The sequence below is a fragment of the Pungitius pungitius genome, chromosome 20 (assembly GCF_949316345.1).
Source record: "Pungitius pungitius chromosome 20, fPunPun2.1, whole genome shotgun sequence".
NCBI lineage: Eukaryota > Metazoa > Chordata > Actinopteri > Perciformes > Gasterosteidae > Pungitius > Pungitius pungitius.
In genome coordinates this window covers 187,449-205,024 of record NC_084919.1, presented here as the reverse complement: position 1 = coordinate 205,024, position 17,576 = coordinate 187,449, and the positions used below count along the sequence as shown (strand labels likewise).

Genomic DNA, 17,576 nt, shown 5'->3' with positions numbered 1-17,576 from the left:
ATTTAAATGACATGTTATGTAACTTTCTGAGAAAGACAAGAAACAAATGTATTTGAAGATATATTTATTAATATATATTCTATTCTATATAGATTCTTCAAGAAATGTTCACTTCCTTGGCTGGTCCTTCATGACGAAGTGCTGAGCGCTCTGTACTGTGTTCTGAAACAAAGGAAATATGTATATGTGTGTAAAAATACACGTGTACAAGTACACAACCATAACCCTAACCCACACACACACACACACATATATACATATATATATATATAGTGTGTCTGATGTATGTACGTATATATATTAGGCATGTCAAAATGAATACATTAAACTATAAAATGATTGTGGCCAAGATTGCTAGGCTACTTCCATCTCAACCTGCAGAGGACACCACTGTATCCCTAAAAGACAGTGGTGTGGAAACGTCCTGCTTAACGTGGGACATTTGACTCTTGAAACGCGTCAAATGATGGAGAGTTGAGAGCAAACAGGAAGAGACGTAGTTCAATATGTTCCACCTCCAACATGATGACATGGGGGCAGTCTACATAACATCTGTATTAGAAAGACTTGATGTAAACTAAAGTATAAAATAAACTACATTACCTCCATCAGCATGGCCACTGTCATAGGCCCCACCCCTCCGGGAACAGGTGTGATGAATCCCGCTCTTTGATTGGCCGAGGCGTAGTGGACGTCCCCAACTACACGTTTTCCGCTCGCCTTGGTCTCATCTGTTTGGAGAAGCAGAGCAGAGGTCAAAGGTTACGCAAAAAAAACCTCAAGGACTCTCTGACCCCTCAGGGACTCTCTGATGGTGTGTGCGTGTGTGTGTGTGTGTGTGTGTGTGAGTGACACACATGAGAGTGAAATCAATAGAGTAAGTAATCTTCAAAGCCACTTGAGTACTAGTGAGTATCACATGTAGTATGTATTTGGTGCTAGTGAGTAACGTGAGTACTAGCAAGTATCAGATGTAGTATGATATAGTACTAGTGAGTAACGTGAGTACTAGTGAGTATCAGATGTAGTATGATATAGTACTGGTGAGTACCGGTGAGTACTAGCGAGTATCAGATGTAGTATCATATAGTACTGGTGAGTACTGGTGAGTACTAGCGAGTATCAGATGTAGTATGATATAGTACTAGTGAGTAAGGTGAGTACTAGCGAGTATCAGATGCAGTATGATATAGTACTAGTGAGTAACGTGAGTACTAGCGAGTATCAGATGTAGTATGATATAGTACTAGTGAGTAAGGTGAGTACTAGCGAGTATCAGATGCAGTATGATATAGTACTAGTGAGTAACGTGAGTACTAGCGAGTATCAGATGCAGTATGATATATTACTAGTGAGTAAGGTGAGTACTAGCGAGTATCAGATGCAGTATGATATAGTACTAGTGAGTAAGGTGAGTACTAGCGAGTATCAGATGCAGTATGATATAGTACTAGTGAGTAAGGTGAGTACTAGCGAGTATCAGATGCAGTATGATATAGTACTAGTGAGTAACGTGAGTACTAGCGAGTATCAGATGCAGTATGATATAGTACTAGTGAGTAAGGTGAGTACTAGCGAGTATCAGATGCAGTATGATATAGTACTAGTGAGTAAGGTGAGTACTAGCGAGTATCAGATGCAGTATGATATAGTACTAGTGAGTAAGGTGAGTACTAGCGAGTATCAGATGCAGTATGATATAGTACTAGTGAGTAACGTGAGTACTAGCGAGTATCAGATGCAGTATGATATAGTACTAGTGAGTAACGTGAGTACTAGCGAGTATCAGATGCAGTATGATATAGTACTAGTGAGTAAGGTGAGTACTAGCGAGTATCAGATGCAGTATGATATAGTACTAGTGAGTAAGGTGAGTACCTGCTATGTGGTTGATTCCACAGTCGATGACCACCACTCCCTCCTTAAGCCACTCCCCTCTCACCATCTCTGCTCGGCCCGCCCCCACCACCAGGATATCGGCCCGGCCCACCTGCCGGACAGGAAACGCATCATCTCACACTACTATGACAGCAGTCCCATATGAAACCACCGTAGAAAGGAGAGGTCTGGTCCTAGTTCTCCTGGTCCAGGGCGATGCGTCACCTGTTCAGGGAGGTCGAGGGTCTTTGAATGACAGGTGGTCACGGTGGCGTGGTTCCACAGCAGCAGGTCGTGCATCGGGGCTCCAACAATCTTACTGCGACCAATCACAACCGCATGTTTCCCCCCCACAGACACACCTGCACAGGTACAGGAAGTAACATGAGTGAGTCTCTGATTGGTCCAGTGAAATGTGACATATTGTGATGTAAGAATAATACAAGATGTTTTATGGACTCACCTGTCTGTCTGATGAGCTCCATGCAGCCGCTGGGGGTGCAGGGGATGAAGCAGTGATCCAGATCCCCTCGAGACAACTTCCCTGCATTGATGCAGCTCAGACTGGACACATGTACACATATGCACATATATGTATGTGTATAAATGTATAGATGTGCGTATAAAGGTATATCAAGAGCGGACTGACCCGTCCACGTCTTTCTCTGGACACACAGCGTTGGTGATGAGTTCCGAGTCGATGGAGGTCACAGAGTCCAGGGGAAGCTGGACTATCAGACCATGGACCAAAGGGTTCTCATTGATGGACAGGATGTGCTGCAGGACCTGCCCGACCAAAGGGAGCCCCAGGTGAAGGTTAAAGGTGGAGTTGTACAGGTGGAGGTTCACAGGTGGAGGAGTGTCACTGACCTCTTCCTGTGTTGTGGTGTTCGGTAATCTCAGATGTTTTGCTTCGATTCCAATCTGCAGATGAGAAAAGAGTTGATTGAAAAACCGTCCTCTGTGGTGATGATGACGATGATGATGATGACAAGCCACCCATTGATGGATCAATAAAGGTGGTGGTGATCTGATTGGTCCTCACCTCAGCTGCAGCTCGTAGCTTGGAGCTGATGTAGAGGTTTGAATCGTCTCTGTCGCCCACCTGCAACACAGTCCACACCTTCATATCGCCATAGCAACACCAGCACTAAATATGAAATATCCATGAATATATATATATATATATATTCATGTAAATTAATGGTGTTATTACTTTAATGTTGCAGCTCATTTTATTTACTTAATATATTACTGGAAGTTTAATTAAAAAAATTACTTGATTAGTTTATGAATTATTCTGAGACATGCAAACAGCTCTACCCCAGTACTGCAGTACTATGTATTAGTACTATGTATTAGTAGTAGGTACTCAGGATGTACAAGATACTGATTCTCAGATCAAAACGCTGAAAGAGTTTGAATCTAAATGTAACGAGCACCATGGGAGGCCTGGGACCAGCAGGTCAAACAGTGGTGGGTCTCTGGGAGGAACTGGTTCTCAGTGGATAGAAGCTGACTGAGAGAAAGAGCAGCTGGGTCAACACAGCTGACAGAGACCAGTTCAGGGGCCAGAGTCCAGGTCCCCTGAGAGCAGCTCACTACATGCTGATTTTACACTTCTTATCTGCTCCACAAAGAGCTTCACTTAAGGCAGAAGAAGAAGAACAAACACAGATCAGCCAAATGCCTCACCTGTAAGACCACAAGACCAGGTCTGAACCCTGAGAAGTGACCCCTCATCTCCTCCACCTGTAGCTTCAGACGCTCCCTCACCAATCTGAGAACATAAACCAGGATCAGATGCCAAAAGAGACCAGGATCAGATCTAAAATAGACCAGGATCAGATCTAAAATAGACCAGGATCAGATCTAAAACAGACCAGGATCAGATCTAAAAGAGACCAGGATCAGATCTCACCTGGAGGTCTTGCTCCCGGAGACAACAGTTGCCATGTAGCACCTGATTTGTTGGCAACATGAGGACCAGAGATGGTGCGAGGTGACGGCCAATGAGAACATATCTGGGCGACAGACAGGTGAGACGTTAAATGTGGAATATTAACAGTTTAAATGACTTGTCTTCAAGCTGATGTTTAACTAAAATAAATTAGTAAAATAAAAATGTGTCTCAGTGAAACTTAAGGCTGCAGCTCACACCACTGACGACTGCAAGAAACGTTCCCATCATGCATCTGTGCAGCTGCAGACACGCATGAAGACGTGTTGAACAACGTGTGTGTTTATTTGTGGAGAGAGAGACTCACCTGAAGGAGAGAGGCCACGTCTGGCAGCCTGATGTTTGCTCCGTGCTGTGGGAGGACGTCAGGATACGGAGGCTCAGAGGGGACAAAATACTGCCACACATATACGTACATTCACACATATGTGTACTGAACACACAGTATGTGTGTCTCACCAATGTAGTACTAGTAGAGCAGTATAAACGAGAAAACTTTTAGAGCTCGGTTAATGTGTGTGTGTTTGACTAGTGAAGAGAAGGGAGGGTAAAGGTCAATACAGACAGGTACTGTATATATACACACACACACATATATATATATACATATATATATATAAATATATGTGCACACATATATACACATCAACAACAGAAACACCCACAATCAACTGTTTATTGATCGCTGTGAGTTGGTTTTAACTTCTTTAGACAGTGTGACCTCTGCTGGTCACATCAGAGTCACACGGCTTCTCTGTTTCTGGTCTGTTTCATAAAGAAACAGCAGAGTCACAAACAGGTTCTTTATGGCACAGCTCCAGGGTCCATGGGGCCACACCACAGAAAGAAAACGTTTTACTTTGAAAATTGACAGGATTCTCTAAGAATTACGTGAGTTGGTTCCTTTTATATTTCCCAAGTTAGCGAACGTTAAATAAATCAGGATCAGGATCTGATGAATAAACTAGTATACAGTAATTCACTAAGGTTAAAGTTAGATAAAAAAACTTTATTTATCCTTTATTTGTTAATGAATAAAATGTATTTTGACATATAAAATATTATTTAGAAACCCTGTCATCTCATTAAGAGGCTGAAAGACATTCAAATCAGAGCTAAACATATTCACTAAATTCCCTCAATTGCAAATCCTATTTTGTGAGGTTGTCATGGTGACGTGACGTCATATTTCCATCATTTAAAGCTCCCGCCCTCAACCAGACTTCCGTTATTACACAGTTGGGATTTTTATTTAACTTTTATTTTTGTAAGAGCAGCAGTTATGTGCTTTAACTATTGATGCACGCGCTCAGATGGCCTAGTACCCGCTGACCTCTGACCTCTGGCCCCGCCCACACCCTGAAGGACCGATTCACCGCGAAGAAGAAATACTCAACTTTCTCCAACCGACCAAACGACAGACATCGGGACACCGGACAGATCCCCCGGTAAGGACACCCGTTAAAGTCCCGTTAAAGTCCGAATCGTTAAAGTCCGTTAAATCCCGTTAAAGTCCGTTAAATCCCGTTAAAGTGCGTCCCGTTAAAGTCCGAATCGTTAAAGTCCGTTAAATCCCGTTAAAGTCCGTTAAATCCCGTTTAAATCCGTCCCGTTAAAGTCCGAGCCGTTAAAGTCCTTTAAATCCCGTTTAAATCCGTCCCGTTGAAGTCCGAGCCGTTAAAGTCCTTTAAATCCCGTTTAAATCCGTCCCGTTGAAGTCCGAGCCGTTAATGCTGTAAAGGATCGATGGATGTGTCCTCGGCCGCGTTCAGAGGAGCCGACGGAACGGGACAGACGAGTCGCAGCGGAAGTGACGTATGCGGTCGACGAATGCGTCCTTAAGGACGCAGTCTAGCGACTTTGAGACACAGCTACTGTACACACACACACACACACACACACACACACACACACACACACACACACACACACACACACACACACACACCTACACTAGAGTCACATGGGAATATGAATATTCAAATTCTGAGTTTTTTGTTATAAAGTGAGTAGATAAGAAAATTATTGATTACTTCACATCCGTTCTTGTTTGTTTATTATTATTATTTATTTTAATACACATTAATTTGTTGATTAACACAAGAAACATTGTTTTGTTTTCTGACAAAACATTCCAAACTGGACCGTCTCTCTGCAGCTTCCTGTCGTCATGGCAGCCAAAACCAAATGGGGGTTCCTGAAAGGCCGCTTAAAACGAACCCCGAGCCACGACCTAGAGGCCAACCTGGAGAACGCAGAGCCTGAACTCTGCATCAGACTGCTGCAGGTAGTAACCCCCCCAGGTTGAATGAGCTGAATCAATGGGACGGGGTCTAGAAGGTCCAGGGTCCAGGAATACGAGTGTAACTGATGTCAATCAGGTACGAAGGGGAGACCACTCCAGAGATCTTCTGTTTGATATTCACTGGCACCTGCACAGAAGAAACGTACTTCTCCCAACACTATGAGGTGGACCAGGTGGACCTAGTGGCGTTTGGGCAGGAAGGCTGAACTTATAAAAGCAGAGTTAGCATTGGTTGAACAAAATAAGAAGAGAAAATTGATTTTGATGAAATATTAAACTGGAAGAAAAACTGAACACCTCACACCGGCTCCCTCTTAGCTGGTCTGGGTGGATCCCACGTGATCCTATAAGTTAGATAGATGGATAGATAGATCCTTTGTTAACCATTGGGGGGGGATTCTGATAAGGAAGCCATTACTCCGGACTGGAGCTGCCTGCTTGATATTGAAAAGGGTTTCTCTCTTTGAATTTGAAAGACCCCTCCATGATCCCTTCAGGTCCCCACCGTCGTTAACTACTCTGGTCTGCGGCAACGGTTAGAGACCAGTGATCAGGCCTGGATGGTCCAGTTTCTGGAGCTTGGAGGTTTGGACCTGCTGATGGAGGTTCTGGAGCGTCTGTCTGGTCGTGGCTGCCCTCGCATTGCCGACGCTCTGATGCAGCTCACCTGCGTGACCTGCATCCGAGCTGTGATGAACTCATCCGAAGGTCTGCACTTTATTCTGGAGAACCTGGGCTACGTCAAGAACCTGTCCCAGGGTGGGTTCATCAGCTCACCGCCTCTCTTTTACACCGTCCTACTTTTGCTACTCTTTCCTACGGAGTCCTTCTGCTCCTGATAAGCTCTTATCTAATCTACATCCTATTTAATGCTTACTCAGTTAAAATAACTCCTACCTTTAACAACATCTCTGGGTCTTTCTAATTCTGTGTTCCCTTGATGACGAGACGAATGTTTGTTAGACTTATTAGACTTAGACAACTCTGACCTCCTTAATCAATGGCTTTTCTACAACCCTTCCACTGGTCCTCTCCTTACACTAGTTCTTCTTTCCTTCCATTGGTCCTTCTCTCATTCCACTGGTCCTTCTTTCCTCCTGTTGGTCCTTCTTTCCTTGCATCCTCCTCTGGTTCGTTCTTCAGGTATTTCTGATAATAGTCAATGCGTTTCATCTTTTGATTTCTTATTGAAGTCACAAGAAATGTTTGTGCATCCTCACATTCTCACCTGTGTGTCCTCAGCTCTGGACACGTCTAACGTCATGGTGAAGATGCAGGTCTTTGACCTGCTGGCAGCCCTGGCTCTGTTTGACCCTAAGGGACACCACCTGGCCCTGGAGGCCCTGGACCACTACAAGGTAACCACACAGAACACTCTTCATTTCATTTCATCTGTCTCTAATCGCAAAAGAGCCCTATGGTGTTTGAGTACCTTCTGGTATATATAAATAGTAAGGCTGTCAACATATACAAGTTAATCTATGAGATTAATGTAGCCAAGATTAATACAACAAAAAATGTAACGTACTTAACATTCTTTTGTTTACTAATCTAATGTCTAATACCGGAAACAAAGCGGCGGCTAGCTGCTGTTACATCAGAGAGAGCAAGACGGAAGCTCAAGAAGGAGAGAGCTTTGTGCGTTGGAAGGAAAACACAGAGGAGCGAAGACAGCGGAGAACTGAGGAATTCCTCCATGTGCCAAACAGAAGTGGTGTGAGTGGCAAACAGACCACTTACTGTAAAGCACCGTTATGCTAAGCTAGCTGGAAGAGTTGCTAATTCAACATGTTCCACTGCCTCCGAGATGATCAAACGTGTGTAGTTTTGTAACAACAACAACAACATTCATTCATTCGAGATCAATGAATTTCAAAATGTGCAATTCATTAGTTAATCTTTTTTAATCTATTGACAGCCTGAGTAAATAGTATTGAAGGAAATCCTGATTTGACTACTTCTGACATATTTTAGTATTTTTCATTGATGTTTTTCTGGTGTGTTGTCTCTATTGCAGAAAATCTGAATATTTAAAATATATAAACAAGGCTGTGAAGTCACTACTTTACATCTAGATGGTTATAAAACGAGACTGAGATGAGTCGTTTGCTGAGCTTCATTATCAGCTATGAACCTCTCGTTCTCGTTGTTGTCCTTCTGAATGACAGCAGATAAGACCAGATGTTCCTGCCATCCACAACTGATGCATGATGGGATAGCTGTGTATGCTGTCTCTCCACTGATCAGATATCTGAGAATGTTTTATAACTGCCAGAGGCTGTGAGGATACCACTCTCACACAGAGAGGTCAAACAATGACCTTGACCACAGGCCCAATTGCAATGTCCTTTGTGTTGTGTGTGCAGAGTGTGAAGAAGCAGCAGTATCGCTTCAGCGTGATCATGAACGAGCTCCACGGCACCACCAACCTCCCCTACATCGTAACACTCATGAGCTTCATCAACATGCTGGTGATGGGACGAGAAGACCTGAGAAGGAGGAGCCGCCTGAGGCAGGAGTTCATCGGTGAGACCAGTGTGATGATTCTCACCACAATATTGTAGATTATAGGAATAATACGGCCGCTCTGTTTATCTGCATCTGTCAAAAAAATGTGCGCCACCTGTATGCAGAGAGCGCTGCCTGCACGACATCCAATCACTGCAGTCCATTTTACCGTATCAACGAGACAGCTCGTTCATGGTTACAAAAATCGGGATTTTTGAACCCGGATTCAGACTCCGATGGAAATCCTCGCCAACATTATGTCAACGTCCGTTTTAAAGTACTCTAACACAGTCACAGTCGATCCACCATTACCCTTCCCTTCGTAGTCTAGGTCTGTGAGGCAGCGCACCATCACCCAGGGTTCCCCGTCCCCACTATAATAAAAGGACTTGAAATGACTCAAAACTAAAATGGTACGACTTGTGACTCGACTTGAGACTTGTTGGCTGTGACTTTGGACTCGACTTGGGACTTGCCTCATCTTTGACTCGACTTGACTCGGGACTCGAGGGCAACGACTTGAGACATACTTTTGACTTGCATAACAATGACTTTGTCCCACCTCTGCATTTCACGCATGCGCAGTGTGACAAATTATTCAGGTCAGGTTGAAGACCAGTCGAGCTGCTGCATTCTGGATGAGCTGCAGTGGTCGTATGGCGGTACCTGGGAGACCCGCCAGCAGAGAGTTACAGTAGTCAAGGCGGGAGATGACAAGAGCCTGAATCAGTACCTGTGCCGCCTTCTAAGTGAGAAGGGGTCTTATTCTCCTGATGTTGTAGAGCGTGGACCTACAGGATCGTGTTGTCGCTGTGATGTTGGCAGTCAGGGAGAGTTGGCAGTCAAGTGTCACTCTGAGTGTGATGGCCCGGAGGCAGCCACACATGTGATGAGCGGTGACCTGACGCACACATGCATACATACATACACACACTCATTAATAGTTCTTGTAATTTGTCGTTTAGTATTTTATTATTTATTTCATGCGCTCAATAGTTTCTGTTCATATAGTTAGTTGGCAATAATACTCAGACACGGTTTGACGTGCACACCATCAAGTTCGTGTTGTGCAGTATTCACCTTGATTGATGTTTCGTTCTATTGAGTTTAAGTTGTCACTGTGTTGCTGAGGAGCGGAGCGCTGGAGCTTCAGAGGATCGGCTGGTTCCGTCGGGGTCCGCATGAAATGGGGGCCGGCGGGTCGCTTCAACGGGAACTTTAGTTCCGCTGGCCGCTACCAAGCAACAGATTAATGGAGAGGGGGGGTTGAATGGATGGTGTTGCTACATTATTTCCTGGTTTCTTGTTCCATTGCTTAGATTTGTTAATGATGGTAAAATATACACTTATTTTTAGTGTAATTATGTAACGTGCCTCGGTATTGATTTTGTTGTGTTTATTGGGAAGTGTGTTGGGTTTTTCTTCCCAAGGGATGTATAAATGTGTCCCTGATATTTGACTGAAAGGCAGGGTCAGTTCATGTGGGTCGAGAAGCACGCAGTTTTCGAATTCCGGTTGTTCTGCTGACCACATTTATGGGCCTAAACATTTGGTTCCGTTGATTATGGACATTGTTTCCGTATTTGAAACTGTTGTAAATGCAGGATTGAAACAGTAAAATGGATTGTCGGGAAATATGACTATGACCCTCATTTCTTGGCTGCTTGGTCCCTCACACCGAGGTTCCTGGCACTCTGAGTGGGCGTTAACACGGAGTCGCCGAAGTTAACAGTCAGGTCCTGAGTGGGAGAGTTTTTTCCAGGGAAGAAAAGTAGTTCGGTCTTGTCGGGGTTGATCTTCAGATGATGAGCGAACATCCACTGGGAGATGTCAGTCAGACATGCAGAGATCCGTGCCGCCACCTGAGTGTCCGAGTCGGGGAAGGAGAGAATTAGTTGCGTGTCGTCGGCATAGCTGTGATAGGAAAAACCATGCGAGCGAATGACGGAGCCAAGGGAGTTGGTGTAAATTGAGAAGAGGAGGGGACCCAGGACGGAGCCCAGAGGAACTCCAGTAGTAAGAGGACAAGGTTCCGACACTGATCCTCTCCAAGTTACCCGGTAGGTGCGGCCATCAAGGTAGGATGAGAGAAGAGAGCGAGCGGATCCTGTGACACTGTGTTGAATGCTGCAGAAAGGTCCAGAAGGATGAGGACGGAGGAGAGAGAGGCGGCTCTAGCAGCGTGGAGTTTCTCCGAGACAACTTATCCAATTAGGGGTCAGGTGTCTTGCTCAGGGACACTTTGACATGGCAAGAGGTCTTGGTCCTTTTGTCCGGGGTGAGAGGGGTCGGCTCTCTTTAGCTCGCTCCAGGGTCCTGTAAGCGAACACGTCCTGGAGGGACGGCACTTTGCAGCCGATCACACTCTCCAAATGACATTGGTTCTGTTGCCATGGAGATCAGGATCAAATTCTCTCACAAAAACCATGTTGTTACAGGACTGCAGCTGCTGGGTGAGCTCCCCAAACTGAGGTAAAGACATAGTCCATTCCATCGCAAATTATCACAAATGAACATCTCCATCATTGTGGGACCTCCGTCTGTCTCTCACTGTCCAGGGAGATGGAGGACCATGACCTGAACATCCAGTGTGATGCCTTTGAGGATTCACTGACGGAGGACGAGGAAGAGATGGAGAAGCTCTACGGAGGCATCGACATGAGCAGCCACCAGCAGGTCTTCACCTCTCTGTTCACCAAGGTAGCCCCCAACCACAGAGGTGGAGGAGCTCATTGAGCTCATTGAGCTCCTCCACATGAGGATGTTTCATGATGACGTTTCAACAGTGTCTGATCACATGATACACTGGTTTAGTGCTGCAGTGGGAAGTATCAGCAGAAACGAGTTTGTCCATTTGGATTAAATGCTGTACTTTCCTTTGACTTTCCTCTTTTTGCAGAGCGTCACTTGTTCCTTATTTTTATCACCCGTCCCTTTCTCTCGCTTTCTCCATCTCACTTGTGTCTCTTTTCCTTCCTTCTGTCTTTTTATTTGTAATTTGCCGCCTTCTCTCTAATCTGTCTCTACTGTTGAGACAAAAGTATCAGTGGTCTGTTCTTTAAGCCACTAAGACCAAGGCAACCAATAGAAGTCAGGTTTTAAATCAAAACAGTGTGTTTTAGCTTTAGGTCTGGGTCCTGATCCTGACCTTTGAAATACACAATAAAACCACCCACCCTGTGTTTAGGTGGCCAGCAGCCCGTCGTCGGCCCAGCTGCTGTCCGTCCTGCAGGCCTTGCTGGTGCTGGACCCGGGGACGTCTGAGGTGTGGCTGGCTCTGGAGCTTCTGGTTGATAGACTCACACTGATGTCGCAGCCCTGTAAGTTTTGATTTTATAAGTGGAGATGGACCAGACAGGTAGAACCAGGATCTCCTTCTGTCCTCATCACTGTCTTTTCTTTTGAAATGAGATCAGTCAGTCAGCATTAAATGTTGTTATGTTCCTCCATCACAACTTACTGACCCATTTGTCCTCACAAAGCCTCCTGACTACACAGCTTGTGTGTTTTGTAGTTGACCCGTCTACCAACTCTCTGCTGGACAGACTCCTCCCCCACAAGTCCCTCTCAGCCAATCACAGGATACAAACCATCGACAGGGCGGCTCAGACACGACAAGCAGAAGGTTCATCTGGTTCTCCATGGGTTCCTTCCTCCCCCTTACCGGGAATAGGAGCTCCTCCCCCTCCTCCTCCCTTACCTGGAATGGGAGCTCCTCCCCCTCCACCCTTACCTGGAATGGGAGCTCCTCCCCCTCCACCCTTACCTGAAATGGGAGCCCCTCCCCTCTTACCTGGAATGGGAGATCCTCCCCCTCCTCCTCCCTTACCTGGAATGGGAGCTCCTCTCCCTCCTCCCCCCTTACCTGGAATGGGAGCTCCTCCCCCTCCTCCTCCCTTACCTGGAATGGGATCTCCTCCCCCTCCTCCCCCCTTACCTGGAATGGGATCTCCTCCCCCTCCTCCCCCCTTACCTGGAATGGGAGCTCCTCCCCCTCCTCCCCCCTTACCTGGAATGGGAGCTCCTCCCCCTCCACCCTTACCTGGAATGGGAGCTCCTCCCCCTCCCCCGGGTGATATCTGCCTGGGGTCATTTTACAGCCCCGCCCCCTGGCCCACCCTCCGTATGAAGAAACTGAACTGGCAGAAGCTCCCGTCCAGGGCAGTGACAGGTGAGTGATGTGGGGTTAGCATCGTTGTGCATTTATGTCTGTAACACACAATAGTGTAATCCGTGTATTTATGTCATAACGTGTCTCAGCAGCACCACAGTCCCTGTGGACGTTGGTGTCTTTAGAATCACTAGAACCAGATTACTGCAGCATTGAGCAGCTCTTCAGTCTTCCCCCAACTGAGACCACAATCAAAGCCCAGGCCAAGCCCAAAGAGGTACAAACCACACCTGAGACATAGACAGGTCCATTTTGGCTGTCCTCACCTAACTGTCTCTTTGTCCACAGATTTCATTCATCGATGCCAAGAAAAGTCTACACCTCAACATCTTCCTGAGGCAGTTCAAATGGTGACCAATTTTCTCGAAAAGAAACATCACGAGACATCATCCTCAGTCCCAAGACGTCTGAGACAAAGGACTGGTGAAGTCTCTCACCTGTCCTTTGGGTTCTTCCTAACATGCCCTCAACGTGTCCTTTATGTTCTACCTGTGTGTCCGATCTCACCTGTCTCTGACAGTGTCCTGTGTGTCCGATCTCACCTGTCTCTTACTTGTAGCGACCTGTCTTCAAATAAACAGTCGCTGAGAGGCTAAGTGATGGGTGTAGCGGATTGTGACGCGCTGTACCAAAGAAAAAGTCCGCTCCGATCCAATGATGCGTTTTGACAGGTTTATTGAAGTATTAGTCCAACATAATCCGGTATGCATAACATGCTCAAAGTAAAGAAAAATCACAACGTAGCAGCGTAGCAAACAGCGGCGCCGCAGCAGCAAGCAACAGCGTCAATAGCGGTCAATAGTAGCAACAATAGCGTAGCAACAATAGTGATAGCGCCAACAGCGTCAATAGCGTTAGCGATAGCGGTCAATAGCGCCAATAGCGTTCAACAAGCGCAGATAGCGGTCAACAAAAATACGGCGTCCCCGTCACTCACCCTCTCTCTTTCCACCCTCGCTACTTCCGTCTGTGCCTGCTATTATAATCCGTCCTTAGGTTACCGCCCCCAATTACGGTGAAATGCAATTAACAAACCCAACCAAATATAACAACCCAAGTGTCCCAAATATAAACCATTAAACTATCATATCAACTATCATTTTATATTAGACAGAACATATATAATAATCACCTTCCTGGCTCCTACACTTACTGGTGATGTCATATTCTTTACCCGTCCTCCACCTGTCTTCAGGAATCAGGAATATTTCTGAGTATATTTTAATTTATGAGTGATGGTGTGTATTTACATATGGAATATGGAGGGATGTGCAGGGGAGTGTCCAGTGGAAAAAGGGACGTCACAGTCAGTCAGTGGGGGACCTTGGCTCTGTCCGTGTGGCAGGAGGTCTTGGTCCTGATGGACCTCGACCTCCTGCCGGATCGAAGGGACACAAGGGTCGGCTACAATCTTTGTAGCTGCTTCAGGGTTCTGGCAGACGTGTCCATGACCACGTCTTTCTTACACCTGGGCTACACCGGCCCTTCAATTGGTCCTCATTATTTCGTACATCTTCCTGTCTGTCTCTCTTTCAGTTCCCATGAGGACTTTGTGTCTCTAATCTGGAAGGGAGACAGATCCAGGTTTGACGTTGAGCTGCTGAAGCAACTGATAAAACTCCTACCTGAGAAGCATGAGGTCAGAGGTCACAGTGACTAAAACACTTGTCCTCCATCTTTCTTTGACATGTCTCATCCCTGTCTGTCTTCTGTCCTTTCTGCATGGTTGTCTTGTACGTTATCAGCCTGACTGTGACCTTTACATCACTGCATGTATTAATGCGCATGAAATTAAATGAAAAACAATGATAATAATAATTCATTAAACAAACTAAAGAGTGCATGATGAGAACATTCACTTTTATTTTTTAGGTTATAAAATACTGAATATTGAGCAGTAAACTTCTGTTCTTTAGATGAATAATCTGAATAAATAATATTCACCTTCACAGAGCGATAAAACCCTCGTACACAACTCTTCATGTCATCAAATGTTTCCAACTTATTACATGATGACTTCATTCATTCATTTCCACAGACAATAATACGACTTTTTCTTGTGATAAAATCACTATTTGATTATATATTTTGGCATACTATTCTATGACCTTTTTAAATGATTGCAGGGTATTCTTAAGTATTTTTGCCTATTTTTCCGGGTATCCTTTGATGTTTTTTAAATCAGCTTTAAACTTCACCTGTTCCCCGTCTCACTTATCTCTCCTCAGGTAGGGAACCTGAAGTCTCACCAGGCCGCCAAGGACACGTTGTCCCCGGTGGACCAGTTTTATCTGAAGCTGCTGGATGTCCCTTGGTAGGAACTGCAATGAGTTCACGCAGTTTATAATTAGCATGCTAAGCTAACAGACTTCCTTCAGTCAAATGTCATCAAAACCTTTCTAAACCGTGTGTGTGTGTGTGTGTGTGTCTAGTTACCCTCTGAGGGTCGAGTGCATGTTGTTGTGTGAGGAGAGCAGCTCTCTGTTGGAGACCCTGAAGCCCAAAGTTGAGCTGCTGGGCCGAGCCTGCCATAGTCTGTATACAAACCCAATACACAAAGTCACCCACTGAATCCACTGCGATTGGTTGAGTATTGTACACACGTACCACATGAGGCCGTGTTGTGTGTCCAGGTGTGAGGAAGAGCTCTCGTCTGCCCGCCTTCTGTAAACTCATCCTGAGTGTGGGGAACTTTCTCAATTATGTGAGGTTATTCTTCATTACTATCAGTGCATGACATCACCATGTTTATAGTGCTGCTGTTTTTTATATCCATTAAGAAACACAAAAATTGAAGTCTGTGGATAAAAAGTGAATATCAAAGGAATTCTTTCTTTGAAATGTTCCTGTGATGTCATCATATCAGGGGACTCACACAGGAAACGCACAAGGTTTTAAGATCAACGCTCTGCTCAGACTGACAGAAACCAGAGCCAACAAGTCCAGAATCACCCTGCTGCACCACATCCTGCAGGTAACCCTCCTGACACACACCACACTGGTCTTACTGGTCCTACTGGGCCTCTTGGTGACACTGGTTCTTTGTAACTCCCGTGCTGTGGTTGGTGTTGTCGACAGGAGGCAGAGCAGAACCATCCGGACCTGTTGAATCTGCCGGATGACTTGAAAATCTGTGAAGAGGCTGCTGGGTAAAAATGAGACCTTCGTCACGAGGACATTCTGTTGCCTCGATGTCCAATGTTGAGTGTGTTTGTTTTATAGTTTGAATCTGGATTCGATTCAGTCTGAGAGCAACACTGTGACCAACAAGCTGAGGAGTTCACAGAGTAAGGTATGCTGTTCCTCGGAGGACCTGAAGGAGCAGTACCTGCCCCCACTCCAGGTAGACTGCGCCTCCTGGAGGAGCTCTAGTCTCCTCTCATGTTCTCAGGTTCACAGGTCTGTGGGTTTCCCTGCTCCTTGCTTCCTTCTTCTTGTGGTGTGTCTCCAGGAGGGCCTGGATGCATGTGAGCAGCTGCAGCAGCTGTTGTCCTCGTTAGAGGACCAGAGGACAGATCTTTCTGTCTACTTGTGTGAGGACAGCAGTGGCTTCTCCATTGACGAGCTATTCAACACCATCAAGACCTTCAGAGGCTTGTTCCTCAGAGCCATAAAGGTCGGCAGCCAATCACAGGCCGGCGTGCAATGAGGAAAACAGGAAGTGAACCACATGATTATTAATGAAAGGAATCTCTTCCTGGGTGATGATGGGGATTGTGTTCTTCAGGAGAACGAGAGTTGCATGCAGCAGGAGAAGCGGAGGAAGCTGCAAGAGGAGGACAGAAAACTCAAAGCAGACACCAACAAGATCCGTGAGTCCACCCTAAATTCAGCTCAGAATATTTAGAACACAGTGATATATGGTGAAAGTGTCTGTCGTCCAGTCAGAAACGACGTGTCCAATCAGGGCGCAGGCTGCATCATCGACGACCTGCTGTCTGAGATCAGGAGTGGCCACAACCTGAAGAGGACCAGACCACCAGCTCACAGGGGCGGCAGCGTCCATGGTGAGGACTGTGATTGACTCTGGTGGTCTGTCAAGCGTCTGACTCTGTGTTATCGTCATCAGATCACCCTGGGGTCATACAGAGATCATTGGCTGTGAACCAGCCTGATTCGTCTGTTTTCAGCCAATCAGAGAAGCCTGCAGAAACACTAAAGAATGTCCAGACCCCCTCAGAACCCCAGGCCGAAACAACACCAGAACCAGGCTCATCTCAGATTGATGGCTGTCTCCCAGAGACCTGGAAGTCCTCTGAACCCTACACCTCTACCGCTGCTGCCACCAGAGAGCAGGACGAGAGCCAGACGGGACTCTGGAACAGTGAGGTGGACTCTGTCGGTCTGGAAAACAACGAAGATCCACGTTCTCTGGAACCAGCAAGGAATTCCAGGACCAGTCCTGAAGTTAGTAGATGGCCCTCGTTAACGGGTAAGTGGACGTCCCCTCGTTAACGGGTAAGTGGACGTCCCCTCGTTAACGGGTAAGTGGGTGTCTCCTTGTTAAGGGGTAAGTGGGCGTCTCCTCGTTAACGGGTAAGTGGGCGTTGTCTCGTTAAGGGATAAGTGGGCGTCTCCTCGTTAAGGGTAAGTGGGCGTCTCCTCGTTAACGGGTAAGTGGGCATCTCCTCGTTAAGGGTAAGTGGGCGTCTCCTCGTTAACGGGTAAGTGGGCGTCTCCTCGTTAACGGGTAAGTGGGCGTCTCCTCATTAACGGGTAAGTAGGCGTCGCCTCAATAAAGGCCCACTTTCCGT

At 46.1% G+C, this 17,576-nt stretch overlaps 2 protein-coding genes across 3 annotated transcripts; one reads left to right on the top strand and one right to left on the bottom strand.

Annotated features, from left to right (window-relative positions):
• Positions 1–63: 63 nt before the first annotated feature.
• LOC119195267 (C-1-tetrahydrofolate synthase, cytoplasmic-like) lies at positions 64–5,341 on the bottom strand. Of its 2 annotated transcripts, XM_037450082.2 has the most exons (12): positions 5,236–5,341; positions 4,146–4,190; positions 3,800–3,902; positions 3,574–3,658; positions 2,924–2,983; positions 2,749–2,802; positions 2,528–2,664; positions 2,342–2,442; positions 2,104–2,240; positions 1,879–1,990; positions 604–731; positions 64–162 (listed from the first exon to the last, which is right to left on the bottom strand). In XM_037450082.2, exons 1-12 carry the CDS (start codon positions 5,261–5,263, stop codon positions 109–111), a joined length of 1,044 nt encoding a protein of 347 aa, XP_037305979.1. In that variant the 5' UTR covers positions 5,264–5,341; the 3' UTR covers positions 64–108. The 2 variants fall into 2 exon arrangements, with proteins under 2 accessions (XP_037305979.1, XP_037305981.1); XM_037450084.2 differs by lacking the exon at positions 3,800–3,902 and having other exon boundaries at positions 4,146–5,309.
• On the top strand, positions 5,224–17,335 carry LOC119194563 (inverted formin-2-like). Its single transcript, XM_062559561.1, has 22 exons — positions 5,224–5,286; positions 5,997–6,125; positions 6,641–6,902; positions 7,386–7,501; positions 8,510–8,669; positions 11,090–11,123; positions 11,210–11,351; positions 11,839–11,971; positions 12,166–12,822; positions 12,912–13,039; positions 13,111–13,172; positions 14,359–14,461; positions 15,051–15,136; positions 15,255–15,355; positions 15,456–15,526; positions 15,689–15,796; positions 15,901–15,971; positions 16,045–16,165; positions 16,274–16,438; positions 16,550–16,634; positions 16,707–16,829; positions 16,892–17,335. The coding sequence occupies exons 2-22, from the start codon at positions 6,009–6,011 to the stop codon at positions 17,275–17,277; spliced, it is 3,231 nt and encodes a 1,076-aa protein (XP_062415545.1). The 5' UTR covers positions 5,224–5,286; positions 5,997–6,008; the 3' UTR covers positions 17,278–17,335.
• Positions 17,336–17,576: the final 241 nt, after the last annotated feature.

Coding starts and splice junctions, on each gene's coding strand:
- LOC119195267 (XM_037450082.2), bottom strand. CDS start 5,263: ATGTCTGTCGTTTGGTCGGTTGGAGAAA. Junction 2,803..2,923: donor AGCTACGAGCTGCAGCTGAG/GTGAGGACCAAT, acceptor TCTCATCTGCAG/ATTGGAATCGAAGCAAAACA. Junction 1,991..2,103: donor CCCTCGACCTCCCTGAACAG/GTGACGCATCGC, acceptor CCTGTCCGGCAG/GTGGGCCGGGCCGATATCCT.
- LOC119194563 (XM_062559561.1), top strand. CDS start 6,009: ATGGCAGCCAAAACCAAATGGGGGTTCCTGAAAGGCCGCTTAAAACGA. Junction 11,124..11,209: donor GGTGAGCTCCCCAAACTGAG/GTAAAGACATAG, acceptor CTCACTGTCCAG/GGAGATGGAGGACCATGACC. Junction 13,173..14,358: donor TTCCTGAGGCAGTTCAAATG/GTGACCAATTTT, acceptor TCTCTCTTTCAG/TTCCCATGAGGACTTTGTGT.